The sequence below is a fragment of the Sorex araneus genome, chromosome 5 (assembly GCF_027595985.1).
Source record: "Sorex araneus isolate mSorAra2 chromosome 5, mSorAra2.pri, whole genome shotgun sequence".
NCBI classification, from domain to species: domain Eukaryota; kingdom Metazoa; phylum Chordata; class Mammalia; order Eulipotyphla; family Soricidae; genus Sorex; species Sorex araneus.
In genome coordinates, this window is record NC_073306.1 from 210,569,445 (window position 1) to 210,591,812 (window position 22,368).

A 22,368-nucleotide genomic window follows, 5' to 3' on the forward strand; every position below is an offset into this window, starting at 1 on the left:
CAGATTTTAAAGGGGCACATAAAGTGTCTTTATGAAGCATGTACCTCAGAGCATGTCACTCTAGAGTTAGATTAGTGTGTTAAACTAAATAAGGAAATCTTACTAAAGAGTAGCAAAATGTCCAGATTTCATTAATCAAAAAGAAACCAAACATGTATGGAGTACATATGAGTAATGATTTCAAATAGGCTAAATTTTTGAAATTTTTGTGAGGTATACACCATCCAGTGTATTTATACTTTAGGATTATATGCAGATAGAGTTGACATTTTTTTGGCATCATCTTAAGGCCATGATGCCAATCAACTAACAAGATGAATAAAAATTTTATTAACATCCAGGGATCTTCTTCCTCTTGAGTTTGTCCTTTTTCTGCAAGAAAAAAAATGATGTACGAGCCAGAGATATAGGTATTACTGGAAACTAATACTTTCCTGAATGTTCACTGTGATCAGGCCACTAGGAGCAGCGACAGGAGGAGTAAGACAGAACAATTATTATTTAAAAAATGATGTACAAGCCAGAGATAGAGTATGGGGCTAGGACCACTTGCACACAGCCAGTTCTGGTTCAGTTCCTGGCCCCACACATGGCCACCATCACAGCAGGGACAGAAGGGATCCCTGAACAGAGCCAAATAAGGTTCCCGTCCTCCGTTCCTCCCTCCCTCCCTCCCTCCCTCCCTCCCTCCCTCCCTCCCTCCCTCCCTCCCTCCCTCCCTCCTTCTTTCCTTCCTTCCTTCCTTCCTTCCTCCCTCCCTCCCTCCCTCCCTCCCTCCCTCCCTCCCTCCCTCCCTCCCTCCTTCCCTCCCTTCCTTCCTTCCTTCCTTCCTTCCTTCCTTCCTTCCTTCCTTCCTTCCTTCCTTCCTTCCTTCCTTCCTCCCTCCCTCCGTCCCTCCCTTCCTTCCCTTTCTCTTTTTCTCTCTCTTCTCTCCCTTTCTTTCCTTCTTTCCTTCTTCTCTCTCTCTTTTTCTTTCTTTCCTCCCTGCACTCGGTTAACCCCTAGCTGGGCCCAGGGACCATTCGTGGTGCCAGGGAACGAGCCAGTGCCCAGTGAAGAAACCCTACAGCTGCACTAGCACTGCCCCTTTCTTGACCCCTCCATGGCAGCTCTCCCAGGGACTCTCTGGGGCCTCAGGCAACTCCCATGCTGTAGGCGGGGGACCTGCTGCTCAGAGCCTGTGTTGGCTCAGGGTGCTGGAAACCCCCTGCCCCGCCCCCTCCGGTGGCTTTGGGAGTGACATCTTTGCAAAGTTTAAGAAGTTCCTTCTTCATTACTGAGAATTACCTACATAGAAAAAGCAAAATGTCAAACAAAATTGCCCTGCATATAAAAGAAGTTCTCACTCCGTGGCTTCATTTCCATAAAATTCTAGAATAAGCACATAAGACGGTACAAGGGAGCTTTTGAGGCGATGAAAATCTCTGTGGCTTCAGGGGCTGGAGCGATAGCACAGCGGGGAGGGCGTTTGCCTTGCACGCAGCCGACCCAGTTCGATTCCCAGCATCCCATATGGTCCCTCAGAGCCGCCAGGAGTAATTCCTGAGTGCAGAGCCAGGAGTAAACCCTGTGCATCTCTGGGTGTGACCTGAAAAGAAAAAAAAAAAGAAAAAGAAAATGTCTGTGGCTTCAGAGCCGCGGGGCTTCTGCTAAGGCACATTTTCCAAAACATTTGGGAAGGGCCACAGGACCTGGGCATTCGACGGCACGCAAGTCAGACCGGAATGAAAAAGACCTAAATGCTATTTCTTTATTTTTGTGTGAAGCAAGATGATGTTTATTGAGTACAGAATTCCCCTATTGCTCTCCTCTCACATTACTCTAACTAAGTTTCTAGAGAAAACACAGGCTTGTCCAGAGGGAGATGAACGCGCAAAGGCGGGGAGAGCCGAGCAGTGGGGGCGCAGGGTCAGGAGCGCGCGGCTCGAAGCCCCAGCCGAAGTGTCACTGCGGGGTTTAACACAGAAATACTGAGATATGAAAAAAAATACCTGTCATTTTTGGAATTCAGTAGTTCTGAACAAACGGGAAGCGGCCACCCTCCAGATAAAACACAAGTACCCGCAGACGGACCTTGTGAACACCTTGGGTGGTATTCACACCAGAGAATACCACTTTTCTCTCGCTATTTCTGCACACGTGTGAGCATCTCCCATAGTAAACGGTTGAAAAGGAAGGAGCCCTAACCTGGGCCCGGCTCCTCAGGTACAGGAGAAAGCAGTGAACAGGAAGATGCTGTTCCTTGTGGGAGTGCAGAGAGCGCCTCGCCCAGCCCAGCCAGCCCCCAGGCTCCGCGCTCTTGGACCCCCTGGGGACAGAAGATGCTTTCTGATAAAGCCGGTTTTAAACAGAAGCCATCAGCAGTGGGCACAGGTAGGAGCATAAACATAAATTACTTATCAGCTATACACACGCGCTGCCTTTCGGTACTTCTGAACGCCAAATCGCTGTTCTGTGGATTTAGATTGGGTCTCCACATTCCAGAACTCGGTTGAGTGTTTAGAGGATAAGAGAAAACGTTCTTCCACTCCAAAACAAAAACAAATGCAACATAAGATATTTAAAAAAAAAAAGGCAACCCTGGGCCTGGAGACGGGTCAGCGGGTAGCCCTGGCTACCGGTGTTGGCCCTTGGATCCGCTCACTTCCCTGAACTGCAAAACTAAACAAGTAGAAAAACAACAAAAAAGTGAGGCTGGAGCCCGGAGCGGCTCCTTCCCCGCAGCGCTGGGTCCCGGGCGGAGAGCGCAAAGGCGGTTCCCTACGGGGCTGAGGCTGCGTCCCCGCGCGCGCGGCCCCCACGCACAGCCCCGAAAGGGGCCCAGGGGCTGGGTGGGCCTGCAAAAAGCCAGCTACACCCCCCAACCCCCAAGCCCCCAACCCGCCAACCCACGGCGGCGTGGCCGCGCGCCTGCACGCACGCGAGTGGGGGCCGCAGGGGCGGGGGCCGCAGGGGCGGGGGCGGGGTGCGCGGGGTCCCCCCGCCCAGGCTCCTGCGCCCAGGCCCTTCCCAGAGGGGCTGAGGAAGGGTTGGCGGCCCCGGCTTCCGACGGCGGGGTGGGGGGCGGGGGGCTCGCTGGGCGCGGGGGAGCGGGGGCCGCGGGGGGATGCCGCGCCTGGGGGAGTCTGATTGGTGCAAGGGAACGTGGGGAGAGCGGGTGGGAGAGGCTGGGCGAGCAACTCACGCGCGGGCGCCCACCCGCCGGGACCCCCGCCTTTGGCCTCCCTGGAGCCGGGCCAGGGGGAGAACTGGAGGTGCCGGGAACCCGGGGCGCCCACCAGCCTGGCACCCCCGCCCTTAGCCTCCCCGAGCCCGGCCAGGGGGAAAGCTGGAGGTGGCGGGAAGCCGGGCGCCCACCCGCCGGGGACCCCCGCCCTCACCGAGCATCCCCGGAGCCGAGCGAGCGCAGAGCGCGCTGGGCGGGGGCGCCGGGCCAGCCCCTCCTGAGCTCCTCCTGCCCCGGCCCGCGGGTGCGCGCTCCTCGGGGGGCTACAGGGACCCCTTTCCCGCACGTTGCCCCTGCGCCCGGGCTCTGGAGCTGGGGGTCGTGGTGGGGAGAGCGGGGATGCTGGCGGGGGGAAAGGCGAGGAAGGGAAGGGGGGATGGGAGCGCGCGCGTAGCAGCTGCCCTTTTGGCAGGGGACCCCCGGGACCCGAACTCCTGGTCCCCGCGGCGCCCCGCGTTTGGGGCGGGCCGGGCTGCGGCGGCGCGGGGCGGGGCGCGGGGCGGGGCGCGGGGCGGGGGAGCCGGGGAGGAGGGAGAGGAGGAGGGAGAGGAGGAGGTAGATGAGGAGGAGCGGGAGGAAGGGGAGCGCGCGGTGAGCGGGCGAGCAGGCGAGTCGACGCGGAGCGAGGTGTGTGCGGGTTCCGGGGTCCCCCTCGGGTCTCTCTGGGGGTCCGAGGTGATGCTCCGTCGGGGCGCGCGCGTCGCCCCCAGAGCCGGGCTTTGCCCCCTGAGCCCTCTGGGGGGTGGGGGGTGGCCGGGGTTCGGAGGCTGAGCGCGGGGAAGGGGTCGCAGAGCCCCGGCGGGGTCCCAGGTGCGTGCCTTACCCCGGGCCCCCTCCCCGGCACGCGGGGCGCGCGCCCACCTGCCTGGTCCTGATGCGCGCGAGGATGCTCGAGGAGCCTCAACTTTATCCCCTGGGCCCCCAAACCTCAGCGCCCCCCGCCTGACCCTTCGGTGCGAGCCTGTGACCCGCCAGTGAACAGGTGGTCGCGGGCTAACAGTGCGCGCGGGGGACGCGGCGGGTGGGGGGGCCCGGGGGTGCGGGGCAGAGCGCGGAGAGCCACACCCAGGCGGGAAGGGCCTCCCGCCCCCTCCCCGGGCTCAGCTGCCCCCCGCGTCCTCTGGGACTGGGGCCCAGCCGCCGCCCGGCCCGGCCCCCACCTCCCGCTCCCTGGGAAGGTGCTGGGACCTCAGCGCCCAGCTTGGGCACCCAGGGGAGGGCGGGCTGCATCTCCCCCCGCGACTCCACCTCTCCAGTGCTCAGGAGCTGGCAGATGATTCATCCTCACCCCGGGTTCAGTGGGCTGAGCTCGCTGAGATGCAAGGGGGGATGTTTGATTTTTTCATGCAGAAGCTAAAAAAGCCTGCCACGGGTTGGAGCAAGGATTCTTTTTTATTTTTTGAAGGGTCTCCCTCTGGGGGGGAGTCTGCTGAACTTTCCGGTTGTTTGGGGCTTGTTCTGAACTTGTGCGGGGCTGATGTGGTGATGTTTCCCCCAGAAAGCCTCCTTCAGGCTGCGTGTGCGTCCTCAGACAATTGCGCTTGTGTTCTAGGGTAGAGGAATTCACCAGCCATGGACGAGGTCCTGAAAGGACTCTCCAAGGCCAAGCAGGAGGTCGTGGCCTTTACCGAGAACGTGCTCAATGCTGGTAGGTAACTCCAGCACCGGCTCAGTATTTGTTTAGGACGCGTGGTTGGGGTCAGGGGTGCTCCCAGCGCTGGTGCTTCTCACTTGGTTCATTTCTGCATGCCTCATCGCCTGTCGACAGGATGAACCGAGTCAGGTCCGGGGAGGGGAATGTGTATGTTGCATCTCTAGTGAAAGTGGGACTCCTTTTCACTTTCTCCGGATTCTAATTTTGCAGTAGCCTTTAAGTTTTTTTTTTTTAAGACAAATATTTCTGTGCATGAGTGACTGGGTCTCAGGAGACATTTAAAATTACTCCGTCTTTTAAGAATAATCAAGACTTTTGAAGAATCATTTGTGAGTCACTGAGTTTTGTTATCCTCATGAAATATATTTGGTCTTTTTTATGTAATCTGATTTTAAAATAGGACTTAGTTTTATCTGGGTTTTATACATAGTGCCCCCCACCCCAAAAAAGGGCAGAAAAACCTTTGGTGGAATTTCTTTAAATTGGGATCACTTGGTAAGCTGGCAAGGTAGATGTAAAGCAATTAAAGATTTACACTAATACCTCTGAGCATTTTTATTAATTCATTTATTCATAATCAATTGATACTTATTTCTACTTGTTTCTACAATCTCATTCTGATTATGCACGCTAACTCCTTTTTATTGGTTTTTAAAATCTGAAACCATATTGTCAGTTTGAGTGTTATTTTAAACCACTTGAAATTTGAATTAAAATAATACTATAAACAGTCACCGGTACATACACTCCATTCCTGGAGGCCCGCAGCCCCTGCTGCTCTCGGCTTCTCTCCTCTGAGCTCTCCCACACTTACTGCTGAAGGCTGTAGGGCAGGAGCTCAGAAAGGGCAGCTGGGTGGGGGATGAGCTTACGGGTGGCATGAGGTACTGTGCCTTTTTGGGTTTCACAGAAGCTACATCAGGGCCAGAGCCATATATATATATATATATATATATATATATATATATATATATATATATATATATATATATGTTGTATTGAATCACTGTGAGATAGTTACAAGCTTTCATGTTTGGGTTATAGTCTCACTATGATCAAACACCCATCCCTCCACCAGTGCAAGTTCCTCACCACCAATATCCCAGGTATACCCCCCCCTTTCCCACCCTCCCCTGCCTCCATGGTAGACAGTATTCCACATACTCCCTCCCTATCTCTCTCTCTCTCTCTCTCTCTCTCTCTCTCTCTCTCTCTCTCTCCCTCCTTTTGGGCATTATGGCTTGCAACACAGACACTGAAAGGTCATCATGTTTGGTCCATTATCTACTTTCAGCATGCATCTCCCATCCCAACTGGTTCCTCCAGCCATCATTTTCTTAGTGATACCTTATCTATTCCATCTCCTTCTCCCCTCCGCTCATGAGGCAGGCTTCCAGCTATGGGGCAATCCTCCTGGCCCTTGTATCTACTGTCCTTGGGTGTCAGCCTCACGTGATGTTACTCTATACCCCACAAATGAGTGCAGTCATAGAGACAGGCCAGATCCATATTACAGGAGACAGAGCACTCTGCTGACACGCAGCCTACCAGGGTTTGATCCCGATATCCCATATGGTGCCCCGAGCACCACTAGGAGTAATTTCTGAGCACAGAGCCAGGATTAGCCCCTGAGCACCGGAGGAGCTGGGGGCCACACCCTCACACCCCTCTCACTCCTCCCCTCTGGGGTCATGCCGAGAGAACGCTACATCATCTCTCCAGTGTAGATGGGCTGGAGAAAAGTTCTACTTGGAATGATTTTTGTGCATGCTTCATGACAGTTTGCATCTCAGAAACTTCCGTGGACTTGATCTTACCACAGATCACCACGAGAATTGCAATTTCTCCATTTTCAGACGCACTTTCAGAAAATCAGAGGTTGAAAATTGATGAGTTAATTTTAAGTTTTCAGGAAGTGTGAATTATGCCCAAATTGGTGACGTGAGTGTTAGGTAGATCCTTGTATCCATCCTTAGTTGCATACAATCTGTGTTAGTACCCTTGGATTCCAGTTTCTAGTTTAGTAACTTTAAAAATATTTTAAAGATAGCAATAACCTATTAGTCTGTATGGTGAATAAAAAAACACTGGTTTGTAGTGAATATAATCTTATTACATTACTCTTGCAGGTAACAAACAGGTTTATTATTTATATGTGTTTTATTTGTTTTCATTGCCAACTACAAGTTTGGGCAAATAAAAGATTTTATTTTGGGGGGATGAACTTTGTTATTTGTTCTGAGAATATTATATGAAACTATGACTTGTATGTATGTCACACAATTTTAAAAGTGCCTTCCAGTGTCTGTCACTGTATTTAATTAACACTTAGTATGTTTTCTAAATTATATGTTTTTTATGTTCTGTGGTCTGAAACAAAGCTGAACTTAAACGCAGGATTTAATGATGGAGACTAGGTGTTTAGAGGCTGGTGAAATTTTTTTAGTAAGAAGCTAGCTAGTAAATATTTTAGGTGTGACAGGAGTTATGACGAGTGTTTCAACCACTCAACTCTGTCATTGAAATGTGAAAGCTGCCATAGGCAAGAGTTAATATTGTTTGTTATAATAAAGTTTTATCTAGTAAAACAATTGCAAATTGATCTGGCCCGTGTGCTGTCCTTTATTGACTCTTGGTAAAGTGGAAAATGTAGGGCCTTGATATCAGAGAAACCTAATTTATTACCTCTGAGTGTAGCACAGCAGGTAGGGCGTTTGCCTTGCACGTGGCTGACCCGTGTTCGATTCCTCCATCCCTCTCAGAGAGCCCGCAAGCTACTGAGAGTATTCCGTCTTCATGGCAGAGCCTGGCAAGCTATGGGTAGCATATTCGATATGCCAAAAACAGTCACAACAAGTCTCACAGTGGAGACATTACTGGTGCCTGCTCGAGCAAATTGATGAGTAAAGGGATGACAGTGACAGTGACAGTGAAGTGGAAGTTATTCAGGTCTCCTGAGCATCACCTCCCTCATTTGTAAAATACACGGTTCAGACGAACGCAACTAAATATCTTTCAGAGTTGCGATAGAACAAAACATTGAGTAATCCAGCAAAATTCTTTCGTGGGGGAGAGGCTGGACCACCCCAGGCAGTGCTTAGGGCTTCTTCCTGGCTCTGTGCTCAGGAGTCACTTCTGGCAGTGACCACGTGCAGTGCCAGGGATTGATTTGGGGCCGGCTGCATGCCAGGCAAACTCCTCATCCCATGTACTGTCTCTCTGATACCCCAATTTCTCAAAAGTTTATACACTAATTTTTGAGCAGTCAGATTCATGGCAAAATTGAGAGGAAGTCACAGAAGTTTGCCATGTACTCTGCCTCCACACGCAAAACTGCCCTTAATTTCAACATCTCTCATCAGTCTGCAGTTTTTGTTGTAATTGATGAACCCATATCAACACATTTTAATCACTCAAATTGCTTTACTGCATTGACAGAGATGGTTTAACTGCATGTATGTGGATCTACCTCATGACACTTTATTCTGCTCCTGTCTCTCTATTCAGCTCTTTTATCTGTTTGCTCCTTTGGGGGCTGATGCCATGCTCTCTTGGTTACCGACGCTCTCTGGTCTTGAGGTCAGAAAGTCTCAGTTCTTCAGTTTGTTTCTCCTCTTTGAATTTTGTGTTGACTATTGGACATTTTGGGCCTTTAGAACCTGCTTGTTAATGCTGATAAAATAACCTGTGGTTTTGATTGACATTGTATTGAGTCTAAAATTCAAACTGGGAAGAATTGATGTCTTCACAGTGTTGAGTATTTCTACACCTGAACATGTGACAACCCCCCTTTTTTAAGTTCTTTGATTGCTTTCATCAGAGCTTTTTAATTATCCTCATATTCTTTCTAAATATTATGTTAAAATATGGCTAAACATTTTATTTTTGGTACTAGGGTAAATGACTGTATTTTTAATTTAAATTCTACTAGTCCATTGCTGACATAGGAAAGGGAGTGACTTATTTCTCTGTATCTTCAACTTTGTGTGGTTAAGTGCTAGTTTCAGGAGTCATTTGTCAGCTCTTTAGATATGGTGTCATTTGTCAATTAAGGCAGTTTTATTTCTTCTCTCCCAGTACGTAGAGATTTTTTTCTTAAATATTACTTTTTCTTATGTAGCCATGTGTTCTGCAGTAGAACAGATGGTTAATAGTAAAAGGAAATGCCCTTTCTCGTTCTATTAGTAGGAAACTTAGTTTCTTTACAAGAAATAAGATGTTAGCGACAGAATTTTGAGATTTTAAAATCAGATTAAAGATGATTCTCCAATTTTCCTAGTTTATTGGGCATTTTTTAATTAGGAGAGAAGAAATAAAGCTGCCTTAATTGACTAATGACGTTGTCTAAATTAAGGTTAATCTTGTTTAACCCAGGCTTGCCTGGGTTTTGTGGGCAGGTGATTTTCCATAGAAATGATGGGTTAAGATCACTGTTTCCACATATTGAAATGGATTGCACTTCTGGGATAAATGCCTTTGGGACCTGGTGCGTTCTTTTTACGTATTGTTTGATATCATATGCTAATTTTTATTGGGTATCTTGGTAAAGCATTCTTTTGTATAGAGGTTATGGTTATCAGGAAAACTCCAACAGGCTCACTGCTTGTCAACATCCTAGAAGCAATTGGGTTTCACCCTTCATCCTGATTGTTAAAACTGCTATCAATAATCAGCTTGAAAGATTGAGATTACAGAAAAGTTTCTAATTTCACTATGGCTAACGAAGTGTGTCACATCATTTTCAAAGATCATTTTTCATGAGAAAAATAATCTGCATCCTTTATAATACTCTTTTGTTTGTTTTGGGGGCACACTTGGCAGTGCTCAGGGCTTCATCCTGTCTTTTCACTGTGGGATCACTTCCGGTGGGGTTGGGGTGCCATAGGACGACCATGCCCAGGTTGGCTGCGTGCAAGGCAGATATACTACTTGCTTTAGCCTTCTAATACACCTTTGAACAGTATTTCTTAAACTATTTGAAGAACTTCAACAGGAATAAGTATTTTTGTGATTTATATATATCTACACACATTTTGCTTTTTGGGTCACACCCAGCAATGCTCAGAGGTTCCTCCTGGCTCTGCACTCAGGAATTATTCCCGACAGTGCTTGGGAGGCCATATGGGATGTCAAATAGAACCCAGGTCGGCCACGTGCAAGGCAGATGCCCTACCTGCTGCACTATCGCTCCGGCCCTGATTTTCATATTTTTGTAATAACTGTACACAAATGTACAATTAAAATACTTCAACTTAATAGACGCTGTTAGTCCAATTATTGAGGAATTATAAATCGAAATCAAATTCAAAGGGGGGAGTGAGCTCTCCTTCCACAATGCCAAGTATTCTCGTGGGAAGGCAGGGCGTTTGTCTTCCTGACCTTGCAATCCTGGGGTGCTCATCAGCAGCAGAGATCACGGGTGGGGGCTGTCCGCCAGCCCTCCCATCTCTGTATACCCGCACCGACGTCTGCACCACGTCAGGAAGATTCTCAGAAGATGCAGCACCACAGACATCTAGATGGCTTCTTTGAGCTCCCAGGGGTTACTTCTTCAGATATCCACTCTGAACCTGCGTGAGGTCGTAAGAGAGAAAACAAAGTCATCACAGAGCACCGTCCATCAGCTCGTCACTGTCTAGATCACACAGGCGCAGAGTCCTTTGGTCACTGTTCTGTAGCTCTGGCTTTCCCCGTGACAGACTACTCATTAATTAGAGGTTAGTCATTGATTACCGGCACTAGTCTACAGCTAAGGACAGGTGATCGGTTTAATATGATGCAAATAAAGGGCCAAAGGGACAGTGCAGCTGGTAGGTCACGTGCCTTGTCATGTGACCTGGGCTTGGTCCCTGGCATCCCGTCTGTTCTGTTGGGCTCCAGTAGGAGTGACTCCTGAGCACAGAGCCAGGAGTACGCCCTGACACAGCCAGGTGTGGCCCCAAATCCAAAACAAACAAACAAAACCCACACATGAAGCAAATGCTTCAAAACCCACATTTATCTTTTTGGGAGGTCTAGGATTTTTTCAAAAGAAAACTCTCCCAGGGCTGGAATGAAAGCACAGCGGGTAGGGCCTTGCACGCGGCCGACCCAGGTTCAATTCCCAGCATTCCATATGGTCCTCTGAGCACCACCAGGAGTAATTACTGAGTGTAGAGCAAGGTATAACCCCTGTGTATTGCTAGGTGTGACCTAAAAAGCAAAAAGAAAGAAAGAAAGAAAGAAAGAAAGAAAGAAAGAAAGAAAGAAAGAAAGAAAGAAAGAAAGAAAGAAAGAAAGAAAGAAAGAAAACTCTGTCTCTGTCTTTGTCTCTGTCCCTCTGTTTCTCTCTCTCTGTCTCTCTCTCTTTGTTTCTGTCTCTCTGTCTCTCTCTCTATGTATGTAAATATATATTGTATATATATAGTAACAGTTACAGTGAACTTCACCTTTTTTTCTTTTGAACAGACATTGCAATTTAAGGGTCAAGATTTATGTATTAGATTTAGGCAACTTTGCTGATTTAGTCAAAATCAAGTTCCCAAATACTATTGAGCCATAAAGACCACAAATCAACTGCTAACCACTCAGTTTTATTAGTCATATTTTTCCCAAGATACGAGTTTCAAGGTGTGGTGAGTGGAAGGATAAGAAATACTTTCTTTACGGCAGGCTGTTCTCAGTTTGCATATTTCAGTACACAAAGATTTCCATTACCACCGTTAGTTAAATAATCCCAGTGCCCAACAACGCTGTTCAGATTTCTGTTGCCACAGTACATTAGCTCTGAGTGATGATATAAAGTACATTCTTTTCTCCTAGCTCTTCAGCCGGTCACACATAAATAACAGTAACACGTTACGGCGCATGATCAATTCACATCGCTGCTTTCCAAGTTTGTTGGCTATTAGCCACTGCTTACACACAATAAATTTTGTACTTGTGTTGCGACCTTGTCTCCCAGTGATAAACCCATGTGATGTTTTACTGAAGTGTATAAATATAAGAAAGTTATCCAGTATAGGTAAAACAAAAATGCGGCAAAGAAATAAAGAGTGATGGAGGTACAGTTGGAGTCAAACATCTATTGATTGGGAGAAGATATCTGTGGGAATGTCAGTACTGAGATCGTTCAAGAAAGTAGATATGCACATTTTAGGATAAATCTGTTTTCTCTCTTCTTAACACTGGCATTACTAATACTTAATGAGAAAATATTTTATTCTGTCTAAAGATTTGGCTTAATGGACATAGTACGGATTTGGGTCACAAGAGTTTGGTTGTGTTTGTAGCCTGCTAAGACCTGTGGGGTTTTAGGCAATATCCTTAGCTTTTATTTGCAGATTCCTCATTTATAAAATTGACATAAGCTGCCTCCATTTAAAGGCTGTTGGAGGACAGCAGAGATGGCCCAGGGGCCAAGGGCCTTGCCTCGCATGTGACTGATCAGATTTTGAACAATTTTTACTCTTTCAGAAAATGAATGTTTCAAGTGGGAGGAAGTTATCAGGCTCTAACCCTGCCTTACTTCCTAAGAAAGTAACTAAACAAATCTGTGCAAGATGAACAAACTAGAACAGGAGTGGGATATGTCAGTTTCAAATTATAAGCTAAATTTTTGAGCATCTTTTTAATTATTTCCTCTGACTTTCCAATGCTGTCATTTTTAAGAGGCAAATGTATTTTTCTACACTGGAGTGTTATGTACCTTTTGATTGAATAATTTATCAGATGACGGATGTTGCTTCAACGGACCCTAGGGTTCATTTCACAAATAATCCAAAGGTCAAGGACAACATTTTAGGTTTCTTTGAAGATGATTCCATGAATTACAAACAGTGATACAATGAGTTGCCTGATTTCTATCTGTAGTCCAAGAGAAGAGTACTATTTATTGCATTATAATATGAAAGACCTATTTGACCAAATAAATTTGTCTTAAAATGTAGCAATCAGGGCAAGAGAGGTTGCTCTAGGCTGCATGCATGCTCGATATACAGAAGGTTCTAGGAATCTGTCCTGGCACTACATGGTCCCATTGAACACAGCCACCAGTGGCCCACCGCAGAGAGCCAAAAGCCTGTAGTCCCTGAGTACTCATTGTGGCCTCAAAGCAACAAGAAAATAATAATAACAATAAAATGGAAGTAAAATGCATTTAGTCGGTACAGTTGTAATTTGTTAGGAAAAAGCATTTTGTTCTGTATGCGCGCTGAGGCATTTGACTAGGTTATAGAGAGGGGGACAGTGGCTTTGTATAAAAGGCTGAGTTTTCAGTCAAAGCAATCTAAAGATTGTCTCTGTTCCCGCCCTTGGGCAGACGATGTAATCTCACCTCTCAGAACAGTTTTCTCACTTGTGAAATGCAAGTGTTGGATTAAGGGAACGCAAAGCGTCCGGAGTCCCTGTTTAATCACTCGTGTTCGCCCTGTGTTCGGCTATGCATTGCGGCCTCCGGCAGCCCACCTCACCGTGCAGTATCAAAGCTCCTTGTCTGCCGCCGGCCGGCTGCGGCACAGAGCCAGACTGAGAAGGGCACGAGAACGTGCAGAAACAGGACCCACGGTCCTCTGCAGCGCACGGTGCGAGTCCAGTGTGATGCTGAGGAGAGCCTTCATTTTCACGGGGCTCCACTGGATATTCGTACTTGGAGTTGGACAGAGATGAGCTGGGAACCAGCCAGGTCAGCACAGGTGAAAATTTCCTTTTATAAACTGAAGGAAATGCCAAACGCCCAGTACCCAGAAATTGGAGATACCTTCCAATTTCTTATTTCCAGAATGACACTCATAGGCGTGTTTTTTTTCCCCATACAAACTTTACTGTTTTTTTAAATGTAGGAGTAGTGCTTTTTATTCAGCCATGGATTAGGCTGATTTAATTGGGCATGAACTCCACATCACTTTTTTTAAAATTCAGAATGTTGATTTTTTAAATTATTTTTATTATCTTTTTTTTTTAAATCACCAGGGATACAGTTGCAAAGCTTTCCTGTTGTAGTCTTAGTCATACAATGATCGATCACCCAACCCTCCACCAATGCACATCTTCCACCACCAAGTGCCCCAGTACCCCCCCATCCCAACCCTCTCCCTGCCTCTAGGGCAGACCGTCCCCACCATACTCTCTTTTGCATTACTTGTTATGAATAGCATAAGATGTTGCACTCTTGCGGCTGTGTGCTCCTGGAACTCCAAAATTCCAGATAATTAGGCTCTGGAGAAATCTCTGCAGCGAGCTGATGGGTTAGGAGATTCTTTTGTGTGTCCCTGGATCTTAGCAGTTAAGCTTAAGCAGCAGCCAGAGGCAGTCTGTGGGCGTGACCTCCAGGGTCCCATGTGGGTGGTCGTGGGGGGGCATGTCCCTTGAGACCTGGAGACAAACTTTACAAACAAATGATCATTTAGACATTATTGATTCTCTCAACCCGTGAACATGGGATATTTTTTCATTTCTTAAATCCTATCTCTTTTTCAAATAACTTAGTTTTCAGGGCAGAGATTTACCACCTCTTTTATTAAATTAATTCCTAGATACTTGATGTCTTGAGGCACTGTTTTGAATGGCTCATTATTTGCATATTTTTATTCATTATTTGCATAAGCAAATGGGACTGGTTTTTGCCTTCCAGTTTTGTAGCCAGCTACTTTGTTACATGGTTTATTGATTCTAGGAGTCTTTCAGTAGTTTCAAGGGTCTTCTATGTATGCTATATCCTATGCAGACAGAGATAATTTGATCTCTTATTTTCTGATTTGTATTACCTTAATTTCTCTTTCTTGCCTAATTGCTATACTTAGAACCTTTAATATATTGAATAAAAGCGGAGACAGTGGACATCCTCGCCGTGTACCTGATCTCAGAGGAAACGCTTTTAGTGTTTCAGCCTTAAGTCTGAGTCTTTGGATTTTACTAATTTGGTACTATGTGCTTTGGCTTTGTTCTAGTTGCTTCTATTTTGTCTCATCTTCTGAGCCTCTTGAGTGCGCGCAGAAGCCATCGCAGGGACTGTTGAATTGAAATCCTTCTCCATGACGCTTGGGATATTTTCAGAGCTCTGGGACTTGCTAGAATTCCTACCTGCTGGGACAGCTGAATTATTTTGGCTCCTTTTTAGTGCTTGGGGTTTTGGGGTGCTGACAGCTGAGCTGTAGGTTCCTGATGATCTGGTACAATTCATGAGTTTACACTAAGGAGACAGTGCTGACGATCAGTCGTTCTATTTCCACGGCCCTGAAATGGCCTTTCTGTGGGAGAGGCGAGTTTAAACCTAGTTCCTCCCATTTAGATACCAGGGCTTTTATGGAGGAATTCCGGGACAATTGATAGACCGCAGTTTCCCCAGCAGCCCTTGGCGTCTGTGGTGCGGGTAGAGTGGAGTGGCCCGAAGAAGCTTTCCTTCCGGTGCCTGCATGGCCACAGGGCCACTCGGCCCACCTCACTGGATTTCCAGATGCCCTTCAGCTTGTGTTGGGCCTTGGTGCTGGCTGTGTGGCACAGGAAGGGGAGGGGGGCTCTGGTGCCTCCCCAAAGCCCAGTGACTGGCTCCAGTTTCCCGGGAGTGGCTGAGGGGGAAAGGGCAGGATCCCAGCTCCCCGAGACATGCCTGGTTAGATTCGCGCCGACTCCTGTCTGACGGGCGGGCCAAGGTGAAGGGCTCTGGGTGTTTGCTGGCGCACAGGCTTGAGGTGCTGGTGTAGGAAAGATCCTGCTGTTCCCTAAGGGACGAGCGAAGTGCCCCACACCCTCAGTTTTTCTCAACGAAACACTCTTTGGGTTTCCAACGGGCTGGATAGCTCCTTGCTCTTGGGAAGCGTCCCCCAGCCCTGGCCCTTGTTAAATGCCCGTAGCCGAGTAGCAGCTACTGCAGAAAGTCCTGCCGTGTTGCTCCCGAGAAACAATGACACAGTGACTATTTCTGAGTCACATACGACAGTGATTGCTTTGTCTTCCTTTGGGCACTCATATTTTCTTCAATTTTCTTAGTTGCATGTACTGTATTTATATTCATTCAAAATTCAAGAATTGGTGTTTAAAACACTGTATTCAACCTGCATGTTGAATAGCAGGTGAAAGTCTGCTGCTTTATTGTAAACGAAAGATGCAGATTTTCCTTTGGAATGCAGCATTTCCTTCAGATTTTTCTTCAGAGTGCCTTCGATTCTGCTCATATTTGTGCAATTGATAAAAATATCAGCTCCACAGAAACTTAAAGTGTTTGCTAGTCATCTATTCACTCACAGACGGATCTATTCATCTGACCTGTATTGGATGAAGCCAAGCTATGTGTAAATACCATGCCAGGGATCAGAAATATAGGAATGAATAAGACCCATTTTAAAATTTTTTTTTATTGAGCCACTGTGAGATACAGGTACAAAGCTTTCGTGTTTGATGTTCAGCCATACAATAATCAATCACCCATCCGTCTGCCAGTGCAAACTTCCCCCCTCCAATACCCCCATTGTCCCCGCACTTCCATCCCAGTCCTCACCCTGCCTCTACGGCAAGCAATTGCTCAGATTCTCTCTAGTTTTGCGCATTATATTTTGCTCCGATATTCCCACCATCATTCATGCCGGCCTCCCAGGGGCAGACGCTAGATCATTTATTTTCCATTGCTCACTCTGCATATCAGGAAAGGTCACGGGGCCATGCGCTTCGGAGGAGTAGTCCTGATACCCGCATTCCAGAGCCATGCTTGTAGGAGCTCGTGAAGACCCATTTCTTACATCATAGGCTAGAGAATCTAGTTGCTTCTCACGGTGATTATAAATTGGAGCCTCTTAGTATTGTGAATCTCGCATGAGGATTCCTTTCCCCACCTCTGTTCCCCTTCAGGGTGAAGAGGGGTTGTTTCTTAGTGAGCTCCCATGACAGTCTTTTATTATCGCTCGGAAACCAGGTTATGGAGCTCTGTTTTCACTCTTCCTCTAGATCTCGTTTATTATGAGGCATTCCAAAGCCCTTCCTGACTCTTAAGGTGTTTTTCTCCTTTCCTTAGTCCAAACACTCCTTAGCATCTTAATACTAGTTTTTTTTGTTTTGTTTTCTTTTGTTTTTTTGTTTTTAGGCCACACCCGGCGATGCTCAGGGGTGACTCCTGGCTCTGTGCTCAGGAATCACCCCTGGCGGTGCTCAGGGGACCATATGGGATGCTGGGATTAGAACCCGGGTTGGCCGCGTGCAAGGCAAACGCCCTACCCGCTGTGCTATCACTCCAGCCCCCAATACTAGTTATTTTTGTATGGACACAGCAAGAGATACATTGAGGCTTGCAAGGCAGCTCTCCTGGGAACATCTTGCCAGACTCAACTACAGCACTCAGGCCAGATTAATCATTCCTCACCCTAGCAGGGTCCGAATCTAGTTATCACTGTTTGAATCATGACAACATTTGTCCATGATCAAGCTCTTAACTTATAGTTAAGCATTAGGCACCTTGGCCAGGCCCATCTCGATGCCACGGTAGCACACAACTCACCGCTTGCCCTGGGTCCGTCTCGTACTTCGTCGGGACCCTGCTTTTTGGGGGTGCTAGGAAGTAAGGGCAGTTGAGGCTTAGGTCGAGAGAACAGATGCCCAGGAGGAAAATATCATGTAGAGTCAAATGACTCCCAGGTTACAAAAGCATAGCATTAGCTAAGTCTTCCTGTGTCCATACAAAAAGGACATGGCTCTGAATAAACTATGCAAAGGACTCAAGGAGAAGAGAAAAACAATATTTACAAGTCAACAGAACATTAAGAAAGAAGCTACAAATAAACACAGAGGAATGGGAGCACTGTGATGGGAGTAACCCAATAAACCTAAACTACCTGAGGCTATGTTATCCTACACCTGAGTTTATGGAAGTATAGAAACACAGAACAATTGATGCATGAATCAGAATTCAGTTAATTATTGGAAATTCGTTTTTCCAGATCGAACAATATAATAAACAAAATTATATTAAATATTACATTAAACTGACAGTTTTAGGAGCAAAAAAATCCCCAAGGTTGTTGTATTTTTTTTTGTTTGTTTTTTGGGTCACACCCAGCAATGCACAGGGTCATTCCTGGCTCATGCACTCAGGAATTACCCCTGGCGGTGCTCAGGGGACCATATGGGATGCTGGGATTCGAACCCGGGTCGGCCGCGTGCAAGGCAAACACCCTACCCGCTGTGCTATCACTCCAGCCCCGTTGTATTTTTTTAAAGATATGTTTAATACCCTGGAACCACTTGAATGGGTGAAAAATAAATTGGTGTTTTCAGGGTTTTTGGTGGGGCTGGGAGGATTCCCGAGTGAGGCTCAGTGCAGAGGTGCTCTCAGGGGTGCTCAGCCGCCCGCCCGTGCATCCGTGCTGGGGCTGCGGGCGATGCTTCCCCGGGGCCCTGCAGTCCGGGAGCCTCTCGGCTCCGCCCGCGGTTCCTCCAACAGGTCGCGCGGGAGATGGGCCCGAGCTGGTGGACCGAGGAGCGCAGCGTGACGGTGCTCGCCTTGCCGGAGCTGACCAGGCTCCACCCCCAGCCGCGGTTTCCCGAGGCCAGCTGGAGTGACCCCTGGCCAGAGAGCCGGGACAGTACTGAGCACCGGCAGGCGTGGCCCACACCCCCCCACCCCCGAGAAAGAAGTCAGTCCAGGCGAGGCACGTGTCCTGGACCCTGCGGCTTTCCTTGGCTCCTGCTTCCATTCTCAGGGTGGTTTTTGTTTGTTTGTTTGTTTGTTTTGTCTTATTTGTTTAGGACTGGAGCAATAACAGTGCGTAGGGTGGGTAGGGCCTTTGCCTTGCATGCAGCCGACCCTGGTTCAATTCCTCTGCCCCTCTAGAGAGCCCGGCAAGCTACCGAGAGCATTCCGCCCACACGGCAGAGCCTGGCAAGTTAGCCTCTGCAGCTGCTTTTGTGTGTCGAACCCTACGTCAGCCTGATTCTGGAGCACGGGCCTGCAGTAGCCCAATGCAGAAATGCTGTGGCTTTCAAAACTTTTATTTGATTTTAGCAATAGTAGCCTGTTTTGTTATTGTTATGACTGTGTTACTTTTGTTTTGGGGACACACCTAGCAGTGCTCAGGGATTTTCCTGACTCTGCCCTGAGTTACTCCTGGAGGGCTCGAGGGACCATATGGGATGTGGGGATCAAACCTGGGGTTGGGCCAGTGTCCTACCCTCTCGACTGCTGCTCCAGCCTTAACAACAGTAGTCTGGGAATCCCAAGTAATTAAATTGTTGAAATATTAAAAAATCTGTTTCATGTCTTTTTTTTTTTTTTTTTGGCTTTTTGGGTCTCACTCGCCAATGCACAGGGGTTACTCCTGGCTTTGCACTCAGGAATTACTCCTGGCGGTGCTCAGTATGGGATGCTGGGAATCGAACCTGGGTTGGCCACATGCAAGGCAAATGCCCTCCCCTCTGTGCTGTTGCTCCAGCCCCTTCATCTCATTTTTAAAAAAAGTTTATTGATACATTGACGTTGTTTCATTAGGGTAGTGTGGAAATCACTTTGAGGCTTTAAAAAGCCATTTTTGACAGTCTACATTAAAAGAGATTAGAGCTAGGAATTTCAGTGAACAAAGTTAAGACCAGTATATGTGAGAGATCACTGAAGATATGAACCAGGTTTTAAATCTGAGAACGGGAGGGAAAGTAGCAGTTTAGCTGTAAAGGAGTAAGAGAGAGGGGTGTGAAAAATGACTAAGTGTGAATATGTTTTTAGGAGTGAACACCAATGTGAGTATTTGAGCTAATCAGACTTAATACTGTGGGCAAACTAAATGCTTGTGATTTATCATTTGCTCAACAAACCAAAAATACATAAATCTCCATGAGCTCTTTTATGTAGCTGAATGAAGAGTCCAATAAATCTTCGACCCCCCTAACTCTGCTGCCATCCTAAAAAAAGCAAATGAATTGTTTGTGCCCAGGATCCCGTATGAGAAGTTAATTGCCTTCTTGCTCTAATTACTAATCTGCATGGGTAGAGCTTTTTCCTCTGCTATACTGAATTTTTCCTATAATAACTTATCTTCATAAATATCTAGAGTAAACTGTCTCCCTATTTAAAAAATTTACAATGGGTTAAAATATTTTTTCCATAAAAGACACAGAAATGTTCAAATCTTTCTAGAAGTATTGGGATAATTTTGGGAAAGTCTTATGTAAATGTTTCCGCTTAGCACTGGGGAGATGGTCAGTGGGTCCAGCACTTGCCTTGCATGCAGCTGACCTGTGTTTGATCCCTGGTCTCCCAGATGGTTCTGTGAGCTCGGCCAGGAGAGACCCTGGGCCCACCGCCAGGAGTGAGTCCCGAGTGTGCTGTGCCCCCCAACCAATATATAACCTATATTTATAATATTTATGTTATTTTACATTTCATACAATATTACACTTCATATGAACTACTGTTTTTTTTCCAAACCTTGATAAGGCACGCTTAATATGCACCTTAAATACCATACTGAAAACTACAGTTACATCTGAGTGAAAAACAATCTAAGCTTATCCTCATAGTGCTATAAGAATGCATATCACATGTGAATAAAATGTATCATATGTTGTCTCCAGTCTGACAGATACAAAATTTGTCTTCAAACCTAGTCAACACCAGTAAAGGAAAGGGTGAATCCATTCTAGCGGGTTATTAAAATCTCATAAACTGAATCGCACACTGACGAGTGGGTGTGTGGATTTTGTCCAGGGAGAGAATGAACAATAATTAAGGACTGACTAGAACAATCACAGGGTTGAAAGACGGCAGTGCGGGACCCAGAGAAAACCCCTCCCTAATTGTGTCTCACTGAGCGTTTTCCCGAAGCTTTGAAAGACAAAGTGAACTTGTGGAGTGAACCTTTCCCACTGCCAATGTCCCCGGTATCCCTCCCATCCCCCCAAACCCAGCCCACCCCCTGCTGCTTCTCCCCAGCCCATAATGCAGCTTCCAACCGTGGAGCAATTTTCCTGGCCCTTGTCTCTACTGTCCTTGGGTGTCAGTCTCGTACTATGATATTTTATACTCCACAATGGGACCTCCCGCTGTCTGTCACCCACCAGTACTTTAGTGCTGTCACTCGCTGCCAGCAGACTGACAGTTGTCTTTTCCGGGTCTGCTCCCTCGCCCACGGTGTTACAGCAGCCTTGGATGGGAGTTGTGTCACCCAGCATCCAACCCTCATTTCTGCTTTGAAGGCACTGTCTGTGTGGGAGACATACTCAACATGCTTCTAGGGGCTCAGGCCCACTCAGTGGGGCGACCGTCCCCTGGAGCAGGGTCTGCCCTGTGGAGGGTACTTGGTATCACCAAGGTCACACCTTGTGCCCACGAGCTTGTGCGCCTGTATGGTGCCGGGGACTGAAGAGAAGAGTCCTCACACATTGCTGGGTAATCAGGCGTCTCCCTGGTCAAGTAGCACTGTAGCACTGGCATCCTGTTGCTCATCAATTTGCTCGAGCGGGCACCAGTAATGTCTCCATTGTGAGACTTGTTGTTACTGTTTTTGGCATATTGAATATGCCACAGGTAGCTTGCCAGGCTTTGCCATGTGGGTGAGATACTCTCGGTAGCTTGCCAGGGTCTCCCAGAGGGATGGAGGAATGAAACCTGGGTCAGCCGCATGCAAGGCAAATGCCCTACCTGCTGTGCTATTGCTCCAGTCCCCCTGGTTAAGTAGGAGAGGTTAAATATATGAGTAGGACAAGCACAAGTTTAAAGAGCCGTGGTGATAATGTCCATACCAGGTGAGGATCAGAAGCCCAGGAATACAGAAGAATGTGTTTAAACAGGAGCTAGGACACAGCTGCATTGGAACTCTCGGAAACAGAGCCAGAAATAGAGTGGAGAGGGCGGGTGGTTTGTTTGGGTAATGACCCCAAGGAACCCGAGAGAATACGCCAGGGGAAGAGAAAAGCAATAAAAAGGCGTGTCATGAAGGGCAGGGGCGGCTCCAACTGTCTGCAACGTCTCAAGAATTCCATAGACAGCTTCACCACGGCATCTGCCTGAAGGTCAGGATGAAGAGATGTGTGTCCGTGAGCTCCTAGACTATCGTAACGGCGTAGCTTATCAGCTAGGCCTCAGGTTCCGTTCCTGGGACTGAAATGGATTCCGTTTCCCAGCAATGAAACAATGTGTAACTGGCCAACCTGAACCCCCCTGGGAAAGCTCCCGGGCCCAGCAAGTGGCTCAGTCGATCACTCTGCCCCGGTCAAAGTGCCCCAGAAATTGCCTTTTGTTAACCCCAAAGGATGAGTAGCTTATGGCACCATAAAGTCTGACTGGACACTTGTTTAACTGTGTCCTGGCCACTGTTGCCATGGTGCTTGCTTGACTTTGAGGCCGCTTGCTGCTCTCAAGGGCCCAGTCTGTGGGCGAGATGGTTGACCCCAGCGTACCGGAATCAAACTCCCACTGCTTTTGCGTCATCGTGCTCGCGTCTCTGTCCTTCCGGACACTTGGGAACCCACAGTCCCGGGACCAACAGTATGAGTGGCGGGAGCGAGTTAACTGGCAGTAAGCAATGCAAGGGCT

At 47.5% G+C, this 22,368-nt stretch overlaps 1 protein-coding gene across 9 annotated transcripts in view; it reads left to right on the forward strand.

The window, feature by feature from the left end:
* Nucleotides 1-3,148: 3,148 nt before the first annotated feature.
* Nucleotides 3,149-22,368, forward strand: part of LOC129404806 (protein MAL2-like) — a 112,565-nt gene continuing 93,345 nt past the window's right edge. For 4 of the 9 annotated variants that reach the window (XR_008630127.1, XR_008630129.1, XR_008630128.1 and 1 more), the window contains exons 1-2: nt 3,812-3,853; nt 4,779-4,874. Coding sequence is in view for 2 of the 9 variants with exons in the window: in XM_055137489.1 (XP_054993464.1) it covers nt 4,799-4,874 (76 nt within the window). In the remaining 7 variants the exon portion in view is untranslated. Of the gene's footprint in view, nt 3,471-3,769; nt 3,854-4,778; nt 4,875-22,368 lie in introns of those variants that run through there. The other 5 variants (XM_055137489.1, XM_055137488.1, XR_008630130.1 and 2 more) reach the window with 5 other exon arrangements.